At 32.8% G+C, this 18,826-nt stretch overlaps 1 protein-coding gene across 2 annotated transcripts in view; it reads right to left on the reverse strand.

Moving 5' to 3' along the window:
- Aplf (aprataxin and PNKP like factor) overlaps positions 1 to 18,826 on the reverse strand; it is a 95,118-nt gene that overhangs the window by 67,979 nt on the left and 8,313 nt on the right. Inside the window, exons 3-6 of one of the 2 annotated variants that reach the window (XM_040271101.2) lie at positions 12,206 to 12,241; positions 4,271 to 4,443; positions 732 to 882; positions 288 to 420 (exon numbers count right to left, since the gene is read on the reverse strand). In XM_040271101.2, the coding sequence (XP_040127035.2) occupies positions 288 to 420; positions 732 to 882; positions 4,271 to 4,443; positions 12,206 to 12,241 (493 nt within the window). The remainder of the gene's footprint in view (positions 1 to 287; positions 421 to 731; positions 883 to 4,270; positions 4,444 to 12,205; positions 12,242 to 18,826) is intronic. The other variant, XM_021724318.3, reaches the window with a different exon arrangement.

Genomic DNA, 18,826 nt, shown 5'->3' on the forward strand with positions numbered 1-18,826 from the left:
ATTTTATCTTAGATGTGACACCAATAAGTTAATTTGAAAATCTATATTAATATCCTAAATCTGGCACATAATACTGCTTGTTAGATGAAATATAAATAATCATTAGGATAATATTTGATACATGGCATAAGATAATATCTTATGTTTTAAATTAGAGTCTATGTACATCTACAAAATTCTTAGGTTAAGTTATACTGACACAACCACTACTCTATTTGTTCAGAAAAACTTTCTAAATCTGTTTGATATTTTCCTTAAAGTCAGCATTAGCAGAAACAAAAACCTACCTCCACTGATGACAGATGCTGAAAGGTTTTGATCACTTAAATTCTCTGCTAACATCCAAGCTGGAAGAACTCTTTTCCTTTGGGCAGGGTTTGACTGTTGCTTACTGAAGTCTCTACATTCACCTAGGAAAGACTAAGAAGACACTTATTCCATTAACTCCTAAAGACAATCATGCATCATTAAGAGTTTGTAAAATTATTTACTTTGCAAAAACTCTACCATAAAAATATTCATCTACAACTGTGAATTGCATTAAATTTCTTCCAGAAATTCGTCATATCTATCAGTAGAAACGTCATTATAGTGTGACATTCTCTAAAGCTTAATATAACAGCAAAACAAATCAATGCTAGCAAGACTGTTGGAATAATTTTAGTTGTCTTTTGTCTCCTCAAAATAACTTAAAGAACATATTATGAGTGATGCTATTTGAAATTTCTTACCACACTATTAGTGGTAGTAGTCTGGGTCTTGGGTAGTTCTGTGCTTCTTTCTACCTGTGAGGTGCCAGTTGTCTTATCAGGCAAACTTTTAGTCACAGGAGATTTTGGTACTTCATTCAATATATTATCTTCCTCAAGCATTTGGCTGTTTCTATAAAATAAAATAGAAATTTTTTTATTAATCATTTAAAACACTTTTGCCAGAGACCATGTCATTGTTGTGCTCTTTTCTCAAATTTAGCAAAAATTTTAAAAAATGATTATAATATAATAGAATAAAATACATAGAATATGTTCTTTATCTTCTGCCATCCATATTGCCATGAAATAAATTATTCTTTCCAAATCATGGGCCTTAAAACCATAGTGATTTATGAAATGCGTGCCAATCATCTCTCTCCAGGCTTAAGAGCTATTTATTTATTCTTTGTATTTTCCCAGATAAAAGTTAAGATCACCACCCTGTATCTACAGAGATAATGTAAACTGCAAGACCATCAGCTAAGCTAGATAGGTTCCTAGAAAAATAATTAATAAAATCTTGAGTTCGGGTTTACACAACTGCTACCAGAATTCTGGCCAGTATCACCACCTGTATAATCTCCTCAAACGTATAGTACAACTAGAAGCTAAATGTCCTTACACAGGAGTATCCACAGTCACATGGGGAACATACTCACTGAACTACTTAATTCATATTCTCTGCAAAGTGTATTAGGATCATCCACAGTTGTTGAATTATTATTTAAAAAAGCATATTGTATGCTTCAATTTAAAGGAAATCATAAAATAAAGCTACATGTACACAAATCATATCAGCAGTTGACAGGGACTGGAGGTAGAGTGAAGGGACTATCAAGAGGCATAATGGACCTTTTGGGAGAAAAAGAGTGTTATCTTTTTGCAGTGGTACTTAACATGACTATATATATTTGTCAAAGTGCACTGAATTGTACATTTTAAAAGAGTCAATTCTGCATGTAAACTATGCACCAATAAATGTGAACTCCAAAAAATGAAGATGGAAGATTTTATAAATGTGTCTAGCTGAGAAGAATGCAATTAATAATTGGCTTGTTTTGTTTGTTTTAGTATTTCTTACAAAAAGAATAATCTTTAAAAGCAGATTTGCTTTTTTTTTTTTTTGGTACCAAGGATGATTGAATCCAGGGGCACTTAACACTGAGTCATATCACATCCACAGCCCTTTTTTTTTTTTAATTTTTTATTTTGAGACAGGGCCTCACTAATTTGCTGAGACTGGCTTTGAACTTGTGATCCTCCGGCCTCAGCCTCCAGAGTTGCTGGGATTACAGGCATGCACCACTGCACCTGGACAGACTTGAATTTGAATGGCGGGAATCATATTTAATGGCAGAAACAATATTCCACTCTATGAATATTCTGCTTTGAAATCAATTCAACAGCTGACAGACATGTGGGTTTTTACCCACTTTTTGATTATTATGCATAATGTTGCTATGAACATCCATGTAAAGTCTTTGAATAGACCTGTTTTCAATTCTTTTAGTTACAAACCTAGAACAGGTTATTCTGTGTTTAAAATGCTGAGGAACTATCAAAAATATGTTCCAAGGAAGATGTACCATTTTGCAATCCCATCACAATATATGAGTTCCTAGTTTTTCCACATTCTTAACATTTGTTAATATCTTTTTGAGTAAGGCCTTCCTAGTAGATATGAAGTAGTATCTCACTGTGGTTTTAATTGAATTACCCTATAACTCATGATATTGAACACCTTTTCATGTTTTTATTTAAAAATATTGTTCAAATCAGATATGCATTTTTATATTGGGTTGTCTTTGTGTTGTTGAATTATAAAAAAATTAGCTATTCTGAGTATAAATAAATTGTGAGACATGATTTACAGTTATTTCCTCTCATTCATTTGGTGCCTTTTACTTTCTTGATGGTGTCCTTAGAAATGGAAGTTTTTAAATATGACAAAGTCCAATTATCTACTTTTTCCTTACAAGCTTGTGCTTTTTGGTATTATATCTAAGACACCAAGGCTGCAAAGATTTATATCTATGTTTTTCCTAGGACTTATACAGTGTTAGCTCTTGTATTTAGATCATAGTGTATCATTCTTTTTACTTATTTCTGGATTTGGTTTGTAAATATTTTGTTATGAGAAATGTTGGCCTTTAGTTCTTGCTTTATTTCTTTGTAAAGTCTTGTTTGATTATGGTATGAGAATTAGGGAAGCTCCAAAAAGCAAGTTAGGAAGTGTGTAATCTGTTTTTTGGGAAAAAAAAAAAGATGTAATATTGTCATTGTTTCTTCCTTGTAAGTTTAACAGAATTTGCTAGTGATATTCCTTGTGGGAAATCCTTAAATTAACAATTTTTTTAATGGTCTAGGATTTATCAGAATTTTTTTCCTTCCTGTATCCATTTTGGTAAGTTTTATTTTTCAAGAAATATATCAATTCATTTAAATGGCCAAGTTTATTGACATAGTTTTGAATATTTCTTTGCTTTTCTTTTAAGGTCTGCAGTATTAATAATGATACTCTTCTATTCCTGATATTGATAATTTGTGTTTTCTCACTTTTTTTTCTTAGTAAGCCCTACTAAGAGTTTACCAATTTTATTAATTTTTTAAATAACTCACTTATGATTTTGGTGGTCTTCTTTTTGTCTATTTTCTATTGCATTGATTTTCAATCTTGTATAGTTCCTTTTTTTCCTACTTATTTTGGGATTAATTTGCTCCTTCTACCTTTTTAAAGTATAAGTTTTATATCTTTCTTTTCTAAGAACTAAGTTGCATCTCACAAGTTTTTATAGTGTTTCCAGTTATCACTGTTCAAAATGTTTTATGATTTCCTTTGTGACTTATTTCTTTGATCAGGAATTATTTAGAAATATGCAAATTTTTAAATATGTGAAGATTTTTATATATCTTATTGTTATTTATTTCTGAGTTAAGATTGCAATTAAAGAATATACTCTGTATAATTTTGTCCATTTACTTCTACAGGTTTAAGTTTAGCTTATACAAGTTTAGCTTATAAAGTTTAGCTTATAGAAGCTAAAATAAAATCAAATAATCTTCCAATAACTGGCTCAAAAACACTAGTGTTTGAATTTTAACTTTATACCAGATTATCAGTATGTTTATTCTAATACCTCATTTCCCTATTCTGTATTTTCTGTTATTTTTATAAAAACAGATACAACTATGTCTAAAAGGTTAATACCTTAATAAACTTTAGAAAGCTAAAAAAACAAGGAAAATATAGTCAATTTCAAATTAACTATCCTGGTTACTACTGAATGGAAAATACATTCTGATTATAAAGGTGAAAGATACCACATATGGGATTAATCATTATTGAAGCATAATGAGTTCCTCAGTTTCTAAAGTCAAATGTTTTCTAGAAATGCACATGCATACACACACACACAAAATTATGTAGCTACTATAGCTCTAAATCAGAGCATAGAATGGCTCCTGCAATAACTGAGAATTACAACTATTATTACTCTCATTTCACCATGCAGTCTTACCGCAATGTGCATTCCATGTCTGTTTCCGATTGTGTAGCAAAAACACGAAAAATGTACTTGTCAACTAACAAAGAAAAACTATCTCCAGGATTCAACCAGCGCCACAGATTTGTCTTCATTGGTAAGGGTTGGCTTTTCTCAGAAGACTGATAAAAACATGGATTTGTGTGTATCTATCAAAGAAAAAAAGAATACAGAGATTTTGTAACTTGAAACTACAATAGAAATACAACTAAATATGAAGTGACCGGGAATTTTGATATCAAAACAACTTCCTATCAATTTATACTTAAAGGTTTAATAAACTTGGCTCTCATAAGTTCCATGATAATTACTTTTACATAAGTAAGAAAAAGACTACCTCCCACTACTCCACAAATCAATTAACTGATTAAAAACATCTTCTGTTTTTCTTAGCAGAGACAATTGGACATTGGGACAAGAAACATGAACATCTTAATTCAATTTAGAAATGAGAAACTATGCAAAGGGAAACTTTTATCAAATCTCTCAAGCAAACAACACAGTTTTCTTTCTAGTTCCCTTGAAAAGGAATCTTATTTTGTTTGAATGAACTGCAATTATAAAGATTATCATCCATATTTAAGTCACAAGTAGTAAATATATCTCAGTTAAAACCATTACATAACCTACTATTTTAAATTATTTTTGCCTCTGATTATCTCCATGTTAACAAAAATGAGAGTTGACTCAACAACAACAAAAAATATGTTGAAAGGCACTTTTAAAATCTCAACTACAGTCAAGTTTAAATGGGCCATTTCCATAGGTCAGATAGCTTTCTGTCAACAATTTCATTGGGTTTTTAAAATAAATAAGTTTTAGTGTTGGACAAAGCAATCTAAAGTAATACAGATCTTTGATTTTGATAGAATTTTATACTGAGTAACTACATCAATTTAAATGAGACTTTTTCTGGAGACATCAACAATCTCCAGTAGAGAAAAGTAATTACCACCCTGAGATTGGAAATATGCTGAAGAACAACAAAAATACAGATATAACTGAAGTTAGATGAATATAATCTACCTAATTCTGACAACTTAGTTTCATGAGAATTTGGTCACATGCCATTCCTATGTATATCTGCTATTAGAAACATTTTTACTCTTTAAATCTGTGTTATAAGAAACAGTAAAATAAAACTTGGAGATAAAAGATAGAGGTAAAAAATTAAAACAGAGGCAATACCAATTTGGGAGGCCATTATTTTATTGAGTCACTCTTATTATAAGAGTCATTTTAACAAAAATGTACACAAGACTGCATAAGATACACTGTATTTCATGCAACACTGTATTCCTAAAGAGTCAGAAGTGGCTGATTTGTTAAAAATCAAGATATAATTTAAACTTAATATTTAAGAACCTTTCACTATGTTAATAGTCATGCCTAATTTCTGTTGAAGTTGTCCTCTGCCTCATGGCAGATAGAGTTTTGGGGTGTAACAAGCACAGGACACATTAGCAGTTTCTGAGCTTATACACACTGCTGGAATTGGGAATTATTCCCTGTTTACTCCTCACCCTATTAAGTGAAGTCCCTTTTCCTTTAGTATACCATGGTCAGCAGAGTTAGCAACTCTAGGTTCATAAAAGAGGCAGGAATCTAAGCAGGAATAGTTTCTGTTTGAAACCTGCATCTTCTTTAAGTGAGCTTCCTTCTTATTATAAACAACCATAATCTTAGTCATAACTATTATAAAAATTCAGATGAATCTCTAATAACATTAAATATTAACAAAGTCCTATGCATACAAAAAATAGGATATTGAATACAAAGGCATAAAGTTGTAGGAGAAGAAAAGGCAAAACACTTAAGAAAGGAAACTATATTTCTTTACAAAGTTATCACAAACCTGAAGACAAAGAAATATTAAGTTTGAATGTATTCCTCAGCTAAAAGCATTTTACTTTTAAAATATAGGTAATTAACCATTAGGCAGTTAGTAAATCCCATGAAGAAAATGAACCAATGTTCTATGATCATCATTTCCTTTCTCTTAAATTAGAGATCCCAGAATTAAGAGGAAAAATAATATTCCAAGAAAGTATAATGTCTGATCCTTTAACTTAAACCTAAATCCATAATACTCACTGAGAGTCAGATAAAAAAAAATCTGTCAAACTATTTATAATCCAACTAAAATGGCATCAAACATGAGGTCCAAAAGGAAGTTTTTAAAAAGTTATAAAGTAGGCAAATATTTAACAATATTAATAACCAAACAGGAAAAAGACAAACATACACACACACACACAAAGCCTGGAATAAAAACAATGACATAAATACATATAAGACAAAACTTAAAAATAATACTGTAAACACTTTATGCCAATAAATTAGTAAGGCTGAAGTTGAATCTTAAACTGACTAAAAATAATAAAAGTACATTTATGTGTATGCCTGGGTTATTTAAAAGTATTTCATTATGAAAGGAAAAGAAGATTGAATTGGATCTATAATATTTTAAAAACACAAAAATTAGGGTTGTGGATACAGATCAGAGATGAAGAACTTATCTAGCATGGGTGAGTTCGTGAGTTTGACCACCAACACCACCAAAATTAAATAAAAATCTTGGGCTGGGGCTAGGGCTCAGTGGTAGAGCACTCACCTAGCACATATGAGGCCCTAGGTTCGATCCTGAGAACCACATAAAAATAAATAATAAAATAAAAGTATTGGGTCCAACTATAACTAAAAATAAATACCAAAGGGGAAAAAAAAAGCTTTCGAAGCCCTCCCAAAACCAGAACCAAGTAGATTTAAAGATTTCACTGAATTTTCAAATTTTTCCTGAAGCCCAAAGAGATGTATGGATCCTCAATTCTTTCAGTAAGAAGAATTTAACTTTGATCCTAAAAGCAGACAAGGGCAGACAAAATATTAGCAAACCCAAGCCCACTGTGAATAAAATATACAAGTTATCTATATGAGAGACATATTGTTGGTGCATGCCTTTTAGCATATCTGAGAAATTATAAATGCAAATTTAAATAGAAATGCTATAACTTACGAAGTGCTACAAAGGATACATTAACCCTGTAGAAATGGAACTAAAATATAAATCAATTTTCTATAGCTTTATCTTGGAGTTATCATTAAATATTAAAGAAAGACTGCTCAAAAAAGAGGCTCTATTATTTTCAGTGCTTTTTTTCCCTTTAATTTAGAAAGTCTGTTTTTTTAACAATATGAATTAAGGAAAGACTAGTATAGAATTTTACAAATATTTTACAGTATATTCAGAACTAGGGAGAAAAACAATCATGACTCAGGAATTTTGTGAAAGAAAAAACACAATCACCTAAAGACATATGTTCTGAGGATCAACATCAAAAGGCAAATAAAAATTGTAATTTATATACAGTTATAGAACTACTGCCTAAGCTATTCAAGAATCAAAATGAGTAAGATTTATTAAAATTAAATGAAACACTGACAGCTATGAATTCACCCTGAAAATATAACTAACCACTGATAATACAGTAATTTACAGAGAACACCATCAGTTTGCCTTTATAATGCATTTTCTCCCTGCTGATATTAGACAGCAGATTAAATTTAAATGACATAAAAAAGCTAATATCATCTCCTCATGAGCTAACATCATCTCATGCACTATTTCCAAGAACTGCTGTAAAGCCAAAAAAAATTTTAAAGGAGAAATACCACAGGGGGAAATAAAGGAGAAATTCATCCAACTTAAAAGTTTGAACTAGTAATTGCCTTTAATGTATGCAACAGCATTGTCAAAACTATTTCTTATTTGGTAGAGGATATGGATATTCAAATTAAAGGAAAATAAAAATGCATTTTATCATTTAAACATACATTCATACAACATATAGAATGTATCATCATAATAAAAAATATTTGCTATATTCAGTTATACAATGTTTTTTCTTTTTTTAAATAAATGATAGTGGAATGCATCACAATTTTTGTTACACATATAGAGCACAATTTTTCATATCTCTGATTGTATATAAAGTGTGGTCTCGTGTCTTCATACATGTACTTTGGATAATAATATCCATCACATTCCATCATCCTTGCTAACTCCCTGTCCCCTTCTTTGCCCTCCCAACCCACTGCCCTATCTAGAGTTCGTCTATTCCTCCCATGCTTCCCCTCCATAATCCACTATAAGTCAGTCACCTTATATCAGAGAAAACGTTCGGCTTTGGGTTTTTGGTATTGCCTAACTCCACTTAGCATTATCTTCTCCAACGCCATCCATTTACTTACAAATGCCATGGTTTTATTCTCTTTTATTGAGTAATATTTCATTGTGTATATATGCCGTGTTCATCTACTAAAGGGCATCTAGGTTGGTCCCACAGTTTAGCTATTATGAATTTACAAAGTTTTTTTTAATTGTTGATAGATCCTTATTTTATTTATTTATTTATATGAGGTGCTGAAAATTAAACTCAGTGCCTCACAGATGCCAGGCAAGTGTGCTACCGCTGAGCCTCAGCCCCAGCCCCTACAAAGTTTTAACTAAAACTTCCTTCAACATTTTATTACAGTTGCATATATAATATGCCTTAGATGGTCAAAGTATTTATGACTGATTAGGGAACAGAGAATAAATAAGACATAACACATATAAGATATAACACAGATAAAATGAATAAAGGATTAGTGGCTTATTCATCTTGTTTTCATTATTTGTAAGAACTTAAAACTTCTATTAACAATTAGTCAGTTTTAGACTTCCTGTAAATTTCTCTATATCGCACTTTGCAAGGATAGCTATAAAAATAAATAATCTATTTCAAGGTGATATTTTACTGAAACCAAATTAATATTATATTAAGCATTTCATACAACAAAGGATCTATAAGTACATTGCCAAAGCTAAAATGCAAATTTCCTTCAAGTAAAATAAAGTGAATACAAAATTCTTGAAAAAAACTCAAAATTTCATATTTTTTTCTAAAACAGCACTCAAATTCTAGTACTAAACTTGTACATTTCCTTAAAAATGAATTTTTTTTATGTCTTCCCATGTTTGATAAGTTGGCATCACTATTCTTTATACTGTTATAAATGTTTATACTTTTATGTTATAAATTTTTATACTTTTATATTATAAATGTTCCATAATAACTTTTTAAAGACATAATACCTATCCAAAAAAGTACTCAGTATAAAATCTTCCTCTCATTAACATGAATTATAGAAGAGTGAATCTAAACCATGTAGAAAGTCAGCGTTAAGATATGGATCTTTCACTTGAGAAGCAGCTGTATTATTAGCCATAACTGCTATTTTGAAAAAAGTAAATCTAAACTAATAATAAATTCTATCAGAAAAGGCAAAATATAAATTAAGAAATTCCTATATTCCTTCCCTTAGTGGGATTTATTAACAAAAAATAACTTTATTTTAAGCAGGGCAGTTCATTACAAGGATGTTAGAAATTGGGGATTGGAAAACAACACACTTTTAAAAAAAATCTATAATGTCCCCAACTCCCAGAAATGTTATACATAGTTTTTACTACAGTACTTATTATGAATTAAATAATATTAATCAAGTACTACAAGGCGATAGGTATTATGCTAAATATTAGGAATCCAAAGATTAGTCAGAATTCCTATCATAAAGGAGCTTATTATCCAGAAAGTTTCATCTAAGATAAGATAGCTGAACAGGAATCAAGGGATGAATAATTGATGGTAATTAATGGAGCTATCAAGGGATACTGACTACAAATATTAACGCTTTTTCTGAAATACTAAGACAATGCAGAATGAGATATAACTTTTTAAAAATTATGTACTCAGATTAAGATAGGGTAAATTCAGCTCTATTCAAACATTTTCACTAGACAAACCAGAGGGAACGCAGGATTGGACATCTGCGCCTCCGCCAGAGCAGTACTAACTCCAGAGATGGGAGTTCAAATCATTCCCACGGGGGTAAAAGGGCCTCTTCCCCAAGGAACAGTAGGCTTATTATTGGGATGCAGTTCTTCTACACTAAAAAGACTTATGATAAGTCCTGGGGTAATTGATCCCAATTATGAAGGTGAAATAAAAATTATAGCCAGTTCTCCAAGGAGTATATCAGTAATTTCACCAGGAGATAGAATAGCACAGTTATTAATAATACCCAGCCTACATGATAAATTTTCCAGTCGTACTAGAGAAAGAGGTTCCAGGGGATTAGGCTCCACAGGTGTAGATTGGGTTATGCTTTCTTTAAATTTAGATTCTCGCCCAATGCTAAAACTAAGTGTTCAAGGACATGAATTTAATTGGCTACTGGATACAAGTGCAGACCTTAGCATTATCTCTCATCAAGAATGGCCCAAACATTGGCTGTTACAACAAGCCACTCAAACGCTTCAAGGCCTAGGAGTGGCAACTAATCCCCATAGAAGTGTGATGGTATTAGATTGGAAGGATCCTGAAGGATGTGAAGGAACTATACAGCCATATGTATTGGATCATCTTCCTATAAATTTATGGGGACGAGTTGTTCTAGATCAATTAGGTCTAACATTAACAAATAACATCAATTTAAATGCACCCACTATTATGGCTAGACAAGGTTTTAAGAAAGAAAAAAGATTAGGAGAACAAGGACAAGGTATAGTGCCACCAATACAAATAGATCAAAAAACAGACATGGATTAGGTTTTCAGGAGGGGTCACTGAGACAATGAAAAATTACTTGGAAATCAGAAAGGCCAGTATGGGTTCCTCAGTGGCCCCTGACTAAAGAAAAGATACAAGCAGCCCATGACCTGGTCAAACAACAATTAGTGGAGGGACATATACAACCTTCCATATCTCCCCATAATACTCCCATTTTTGTCATCAAAAAGAAATCTGGTAAATGAAGATTATTGCAAGATTTAAGAGCCATTAATAATGAGATGGTTATTATGGGACCTGCTCAATCAGGGATTCTCCAATTGTCTGCTTTGCCAAAAACCTGGTATGTTTTAGTTATAGATATTGAAGATTGTTTTTTTCCAATTCCAATTCATCCTGAGGATAGTCCATGTTTTGCATTTACTATCCTTGCACTGAATCATGAAGGTCCCAATCAGAGATATGAATGGAAAGTACTCCCTCAAGGGATGGCTAACAGCCCAACTATGTGTCAAATTTATGTTAACAAAGCAATCCAGCCACTTAGAAATCAAAATCCTGAACTACAAATATTTCACTATATGGACGATGTATTATTGGCACACAAAGATAAAAACACATTGCTAGAATGTTATGCCACACTTACAAATTTATTAAAAAATTACAATCTAGAGATAGCAATAAATAAACTATAATTAAACTTTCCAATTAATTACTTAGGAGTTCTATTATCCTTGACCATGGTCCGTCCACCAAAAATTCAAATACGAGTAGATCAACTCAAATCACTTAACGACTTTCAAAAGTTATTAGGAGACATAAATTGGATAAGGCCTTATCTAGGCATACCAACAGGAGAATTGGGACCTTTATTTGATATCTTAAAAGGTCCATCAGATCCAAATTCACCCCGCATATTAATGCCTGAAGCAAGAAAGATATTAAAAATCATTGAAACATATATGGAAAATATGCATTTGGATAGAATTGATAAGTTTACCTTTATTATTTATTGTACTACCAACAAAAAATATTCCTATAGGAGTATTTTGGCAAGAAGGTCCATTATTATGGATACATTTATCTTATTCTCCTAACACTATTCTTACTAGATATCCTGAGGCTGTAGGACAATTAATACTCAAAGGAATAAAACCAGCAAAGGGAGTGTTTGGAATTTCTCCCAATAAAATTATTATTCCATATACAATGGATCAAATTGATGAGCTAGCTAATGAGTTAAATACTTGGGCAATAATCATGTGCAAATCTAATGTTTCATTTGATAACCACTTACCATCCAATCCTTTGTTGTCTTTTTGGTCTTCTCATCCTGTAGTTTTTCCAAAAATAATAAGAAAAACATCTATCATGAATGCTCCAAATATATTCACTGATGGGTCAAATAATGGTACAGCAGCAATAGTTACCCCTGATCAAACTTTTAGTACCCAAACAATCAGCTCAAAAGTTAGAGCTTAATGCAGTATTACAAGCTTTTGTAATGCTTAAAGATTCTGTATTTAATTTATTTTCCAATAGTCAGTATATAGTTAATGCTATAGTATCCCTTGAAGATGCTGGTAGGATTTCCCCTTCCTCTACTGTTTTCTCTTTGATTTCCACTATACAAAGTCTAATCTGGGACAGAAAAGATCCATTTTTTTATAGGACATATCAGGGCACATACAGGATTGCCTGGAGCCCTTAGTTTGGGCAACGATTTAGCAGATAAAACTACACATGACATACATATTTTTTTCTAAGCTAGAAGAAGCTACAAATTTTCATAAATCCTTCCATGTCAATGCAAATACTTTTAAAAAGCATTTTTAAATAACTAAGGAACAAGCTAGACAAATAATAAAACAATGTCAAAATTGTGTGACCTTTTTACCACAAGTTAATCTTGGAGTCAATCCTAGAGGACTGATACCTAACCATATTTGGCAGATGGACGTCACACACTTGCCAGAATTTGGAAAATTGAAATATTTGCATGTTACAGTTGATACTTCTTCCGGATTTTTGATGGGCTCCCTTCATGCCAGAGAAAAAACTAAAGATATTATAGCTCATTGCTTACAAAATTTTGCCACTGTGGGCATTCCAAAACAGTTAAAAACAGGTAATGGCTCTGGCTATACTTCTACCTCTTTTAAACAATTTTGCTCATCATTTGGCATGACTCATATAAAAGAATCCCATACAATCCACAGGGACAAGGCATAGTTGAAAGAGCTCATCAAACCATTAAAATGTACTTATTAAAGCAAAAAGAGGGAATTGGGAAAAGATAAACTTAAAATAACTTTTAAAATTTGGATTCATCAGGGCTTAGTGCTACGGAAAGGCACATGTGTCCAAAAAATGTACATAAGCTCAAGGTACTTTGGAAGGATATTCTAACAGGACAATGGAAAGGTCCTGACCCAGTGATTGTCTGGAGTCGGGAATCTGTTTGTGTGTTTCCACAGGGAGAACAGCAGCCGATTTGGATTCCAGAGAGACAGTTAAGCGATTTCTACAGACCAAAAAGAAAATGATTTGGCTTAAATCCGTAACAGCTGATATCCAGAACTCCAGTTTGGCTATCCTTACGTCTGCAACAATGGTTTTTCCACACCTGGAGGCTAATGAATGATGAACACCATTAAGGCCTATTTCAAATGTAAGAAACCTTGGGGCTTGCTAATGGGAATACCTTCAGATCCATATGCAAGTTACAGAAAAAAGGATGGGATATCAAAAGAAGAGTCAAACCCAGGTGGTAACCAGGATAGTTTTTTCAATATCTATTTTATTATTGCCCTTTCCCACATCATGAAGTTTTGTTTTGCTTTTTGAGCTCATACAGACCTAGGTTAATGTTTTTCTGATCAGTTTTATTTTTTGACTGTGAAGTTTGTGAGCATTGCAATGGGGATTTCACCTGTAAAAAGCTACAAGGCCTTTACTATTGTATGTATGTATATATTGTGTTATGTGTGCACACTTGTGTTTTGTGTTGCATGTCTGTATGTGCGTATGTCCATATATCATATATGAGGAGCGCTCATGAAAAAACGGATCCAAATTTTTGTATTATTATTCATGTGATTTAAATGGTTTAATTTAAATTGGGTAAACAGCTGTTGAGGATTGTTTTAAAATGTGAACAAAAAAGGAGGTTAACAGATCTGTTTGTTTACTTTCACCTTTCCTTTTCATTATATCTAATTCTATTCAGGATACTAAATTGTTTAGAAAATTGCTTTTTTTTTTAGTGTCTGCTGGAATGTTACATAAATTTTTTTAGCCATCACTGCCAGAATTCCTATCTTCATCCCAGTGCCGGTGAAGACAAAGATAAAACCAAACTACAGCTTCTGCAATAGCTATCACAACAAACTGTATAAACTGATGCATCAATGAATAATGTAACTCAACAAGTGATGCTCAATCAAGGAGTTGATTTACTTTGGGAGGAAAAGGACATATTAATGGATTCCTCTGCTTTGAACTGCTTGCAGAACTTGCCTGGACTATGTATCACTTGTATGCATTGTGAACTATCTGTTGGTGCAGCGAATTGTAGTGCTGGGGTATCTTTGCTGATGATGTCATCGGTGGTACAATTTTTCTAAAAGGGGCCATCAATTGGCTTGGTGTCGTGGCGTTTTATATCCTCCCCTTTCTGCTTGTAGCAGGTTGTTCATGGTGTTTGTGAAAATCACTATCCACAAGTGTGGCTAAATGCTAGGCTGGTAGTCAATGACGGGTAAGATCCAATTGCAATGGTACCAACCTAAGACAGGAGGCTGACGCCTTGAGGTCAGCTCATCCGATGATGGGTGAGGACCATATGTACTATTGGACAACCTAAGACAGGCACGGTCCCCAAGCCACATTCTTGTTGTTTCATTAAACAAAAGGGGGGAGATGTTGAGAGCCCCAGCTAGGTCAAGATGGTGCCTGTCATTTTGCCAGAAGGAGCAGTTCCTGCTGCCTTGGGTGCCTGCTATTTTTGAGCTCTCGTGGAGTTCCTATAGAGTTCGGTGGGTTGGCTGAATTCCAGTTGGGCTCTTGTGGAGGTCCTAGAGAATTCGCATCGGTGGAGTTCGCAGGTTGAGTTCCGGTTGAGTGCCCGCAAAGCCCCGGAAGTTCCGGTGGAGCTCTCGGGAGTTCCTGGAGAGTTCACGTGGGCAGCATGGGGCATGGGTTTTAAAAATAAACTTCGTTCCTGCTTGAATCTTCAAGTGGCTCGTGATTTGTGCCCAGCCAGACTGCGGCACTATGTGGTAGGTATTATGCTAAATAGATATTATGCTAAATATTAGGAATCCAAAGATTAGTCAGAATTCCTATCATAAAGGAGCTTATTATCCAGAAAGTTTCATCTAAGATAAGATAGCTGAACAGGAATCAAGGGATGAATAATTGATGGTAATTAATGGAGCTATCAAGGGATACTGGCTACAAATATTAACGCTTTTTCTGAAATACTAAGACAATGCAGAATGAGATATAATTTTTTAAAAATTATGTACTCAGGTTGAGATAGGGTAAATTCAGCTCTATTCAAACATTTTCCCAGTATGAGAATTAAAAAGATACTTTTCAGTCTAGAAGACACTGACAAATTTTTAGACATATATAACCTATTCAAATTGAAAAGGAAGATATAGAAACCCTAAACAAATCAATATTGAGTAATGAAATTAAAACAGCAATTAAAAGTCTTCCACCAAATAAAAGTCCAGAACCAGATGAATTCTCAGCTGACTTCTAACAGACCTTTAAAGAAGAACTAACATCAATCTTTCTCAAATTAATCTATGAAATTGAAAGGAAGGAAACACTCCCAAACATATTCTATGAATCCAGTATAATCCTGATGTCAAAATCAGACAAAAGTCACATCAAGGAAAGAAAACTACAGATCAATACTCCTGATGACCACAGATGCAAAAAAATTCTTTTTTTTATTAGTTGCTCAAGACAATACAATGATCTTGACATATCATACATTTGATTCAAATGGGGTGTGAATTATTTTTCCATGTGTACAGATCGCAGAATCACATTGGTTATACAGCCACGTTTATACATAATAGTATCTGTTGTATTCTGCTGCCTTTCCTATCCCCCTCCTGTCCGCTCCCTTCCCATCACCTCTCTCTAAAAATTCTTAATAAAATATTAACAAACCACACTCAAAAACACATGGAGAAGATAATATACCTATATATATGATTCCTAGTATTTAGCATAATACCTACAACATAGTAGTACTTAATTAATATTATTTAATGCAGAATAGGTGCTGTAGTAAGAACTATATATGACATTTCCGGGAATTGGGACATTATGGACTTTTTTTTTTAAACTGTGTTGTTTTCCAGTCCCCAATTTCTAACATCCTTGTAATGAACTGCTCTGCTTAAAGTTTTTTGTTGTTAATAAAGCCCACTAAGGGAAAGAATATAGGAAATATAGAATGATCAAATAGGTTTCATCCTAGGGATGCAAGGTTGGTTCAACATATGCAAATAAATAAATTTAACTCACCACTTAAATAAAATTGAGGACAAGAAACATATGATTATCTAAATAGATGCAGAAAAGGCCCTTGATAAAAATCCAGGCTTCATTCATGTTAAAAACACTAAAGAAACTAGGGATAAAAGAAACTTACCTCAGCATTATGAAGGTTATACATGACAAACTCAAAGTCAACATTATAGTGAACACAGAAAAACTGAAAGCTTTCCTTTAAAATCAGGAACAAGACAAAGATGTCCATTCCCACCACTCCTACTCTATTTAGCTCTTTAAACTCTAGCCACAGCAACCAAGCAAGAGAAGTAAATTAAAGTGATACAAACAGGAAAAGAAGAATTCAAACTATCTATGTTTGCTGATGACTTGATCTCATATATATAGAAGACCCAAAACCTCTACCAGAAGACTTCTAAATCTGATGAGTTCAGCAAAGTAGCAGAATACAAGATCAACACTTATAAATCAATAGTTTTCCTATATTCCAATAGTGATTCCACTGAGAAAGAAACCAGGGAACCACTCCATTCACAATAACTTCAAAAAAATAAAATAAAATACTTGGGAATTAATCTAACCAAGCAGGTGAAAGATGTCTATAATGAAAATCACAGAACACAGAAGAAGGAAATTGAAGACAACTTAGAAGATACAAAGAAATCCCATGTTCTTGGATAGGCAGAATTAATGTTATAAAAATGGCCATTCTACTAAAAGCAATTGATTTAATGTAATCCTCATCAAAATACCAATGACATTCTTCACAGAACTAGGAAAAAAAGTACTAAAATTCATTTGGAATAATAAAATCCATAATAGCCAAAACAGTCCTCAGCAAGAAGAGCCATGCAGGAGGCATCACAATACCTGACCTTGAATTATACTACAGAACTACAGAAAAAAACAAACAAACATGATATTGGATCAAAATAGATATGAAAACCAATGGAATAGAATAGAAGATGCAGAGACATACCCTCATATTTACAGTGATCTGATACTTGACAAAGGTGCCAAAAATATATGTTGCAGAAAAGAATCTTCTTAATAAATGGTGCTGGGAAAACTGGATATCAATATGTAGAAGAAGAAATTAGATCATTATCTCTCACCCTGAACAAAAATTAAAATGGATCAAAGTCTTAGAAATTGGACCAAAACTTTGCAACTGCTAGAATAAAACATAGGGTCAACATTTCACCACACTGGTGCGTGAAGTGACTTCTGTAACAAGTCCCCTAATGCTCAAGAAAAAAAAAAAAAAGAATAAGTGGGATGCCATCAAATTAAAAAGATTCTACACAGCAAAAGTAATGACTAAGAGTTTAAGAGACTCTACAGAAACAGCTTTACCAGCTGATCCTTTGACCAGGGATTAATATCCAGAATATATAAAGAACTCAAAAAATTCAATGCCAAAATAACAAATAACCCAATCAATAAATGGTCAAAAAAACTAACAGACATTTCTCAAAAGACGAAACACAAATGGCCAACAAATATATGAAAAAACGTTCGACATCTCTAGAAATTAGGGAAATGCAAATCTAAATGACAATTATCAAGACTACAAATTTTAATAAATGCCGGCAAGAATGTGGGTAAAGGTTCACTCGTACATTGTTGGTGGAACTACAAATCAGTACGACTACTCTGGATAGCAGTATGGAGATTTCTTTAAAAACTAGGAATGGAACCACCATATGACTACCTTCTTAATGGTTTTTATCCAAAAGATCTAATATCAGCATACTACTGTGATACATAACTTCAATGTTTATAGCAGCACAATTCATATTAGCCAAATTAAAGAATCAGAACAGATGTCCATCAATAGATGCATGGATTAAGAAAATGTGATACACACACACAATATCAAGTTTTAGTCGGCCATAAAGAATGTCATTATAGCATTTGCCAGTAAATGGAAGGAAATGAAGAGCATAATGCTAAATGAAATAAGCCAGATTCAGAAAATCAAGGATTGGATATTTTCTCTCATATGTGGAAGTGAGGGAAAGATAAGGGAAGGTGGGAGGGTTGAGTATCTTAAAGATATAGATAAGATCAGTGGGGTAGAAGGAGGATCAAGAAGGAGGGAGGACAGATGGAAAAGGGGAGGAAAATGAGGAATTAATTTAACAAAGTCACATCATATGCATATATAAACATATCACAGGGAATTTCACCTTTATGTATATGTAGAAAGCACCAATAAAAAATAAATAAGGGAAAGGAAGATCAATAGAGTAGAAGAAGGAGAATGAGGAGAGGGAAGAGAGGAGGGAAAGGTAGAGAACAGGTACTGAAATGAGGTAAATCAAATTCCATGCATATATGATTTTGTCACAATGTACCCCCAATACTACATATAACT

The sequence above is a fragment of the Ictidomys tridecemlineatus genome, chromosome 12 (genome assembly GCF_052094955.1).
Source record: "Ictidomys tridecemlineatus isolate mIctTri1 chromosome 12, mIctTri1.hap1, whole genome shotgun sequence".
Lineage (NCBI taxonomy): Eukaryota > Metazoa > Chordata > Mammalia > Rodentia > Sciuridae > Ictidomys > Ictidomys tridecemlineatus.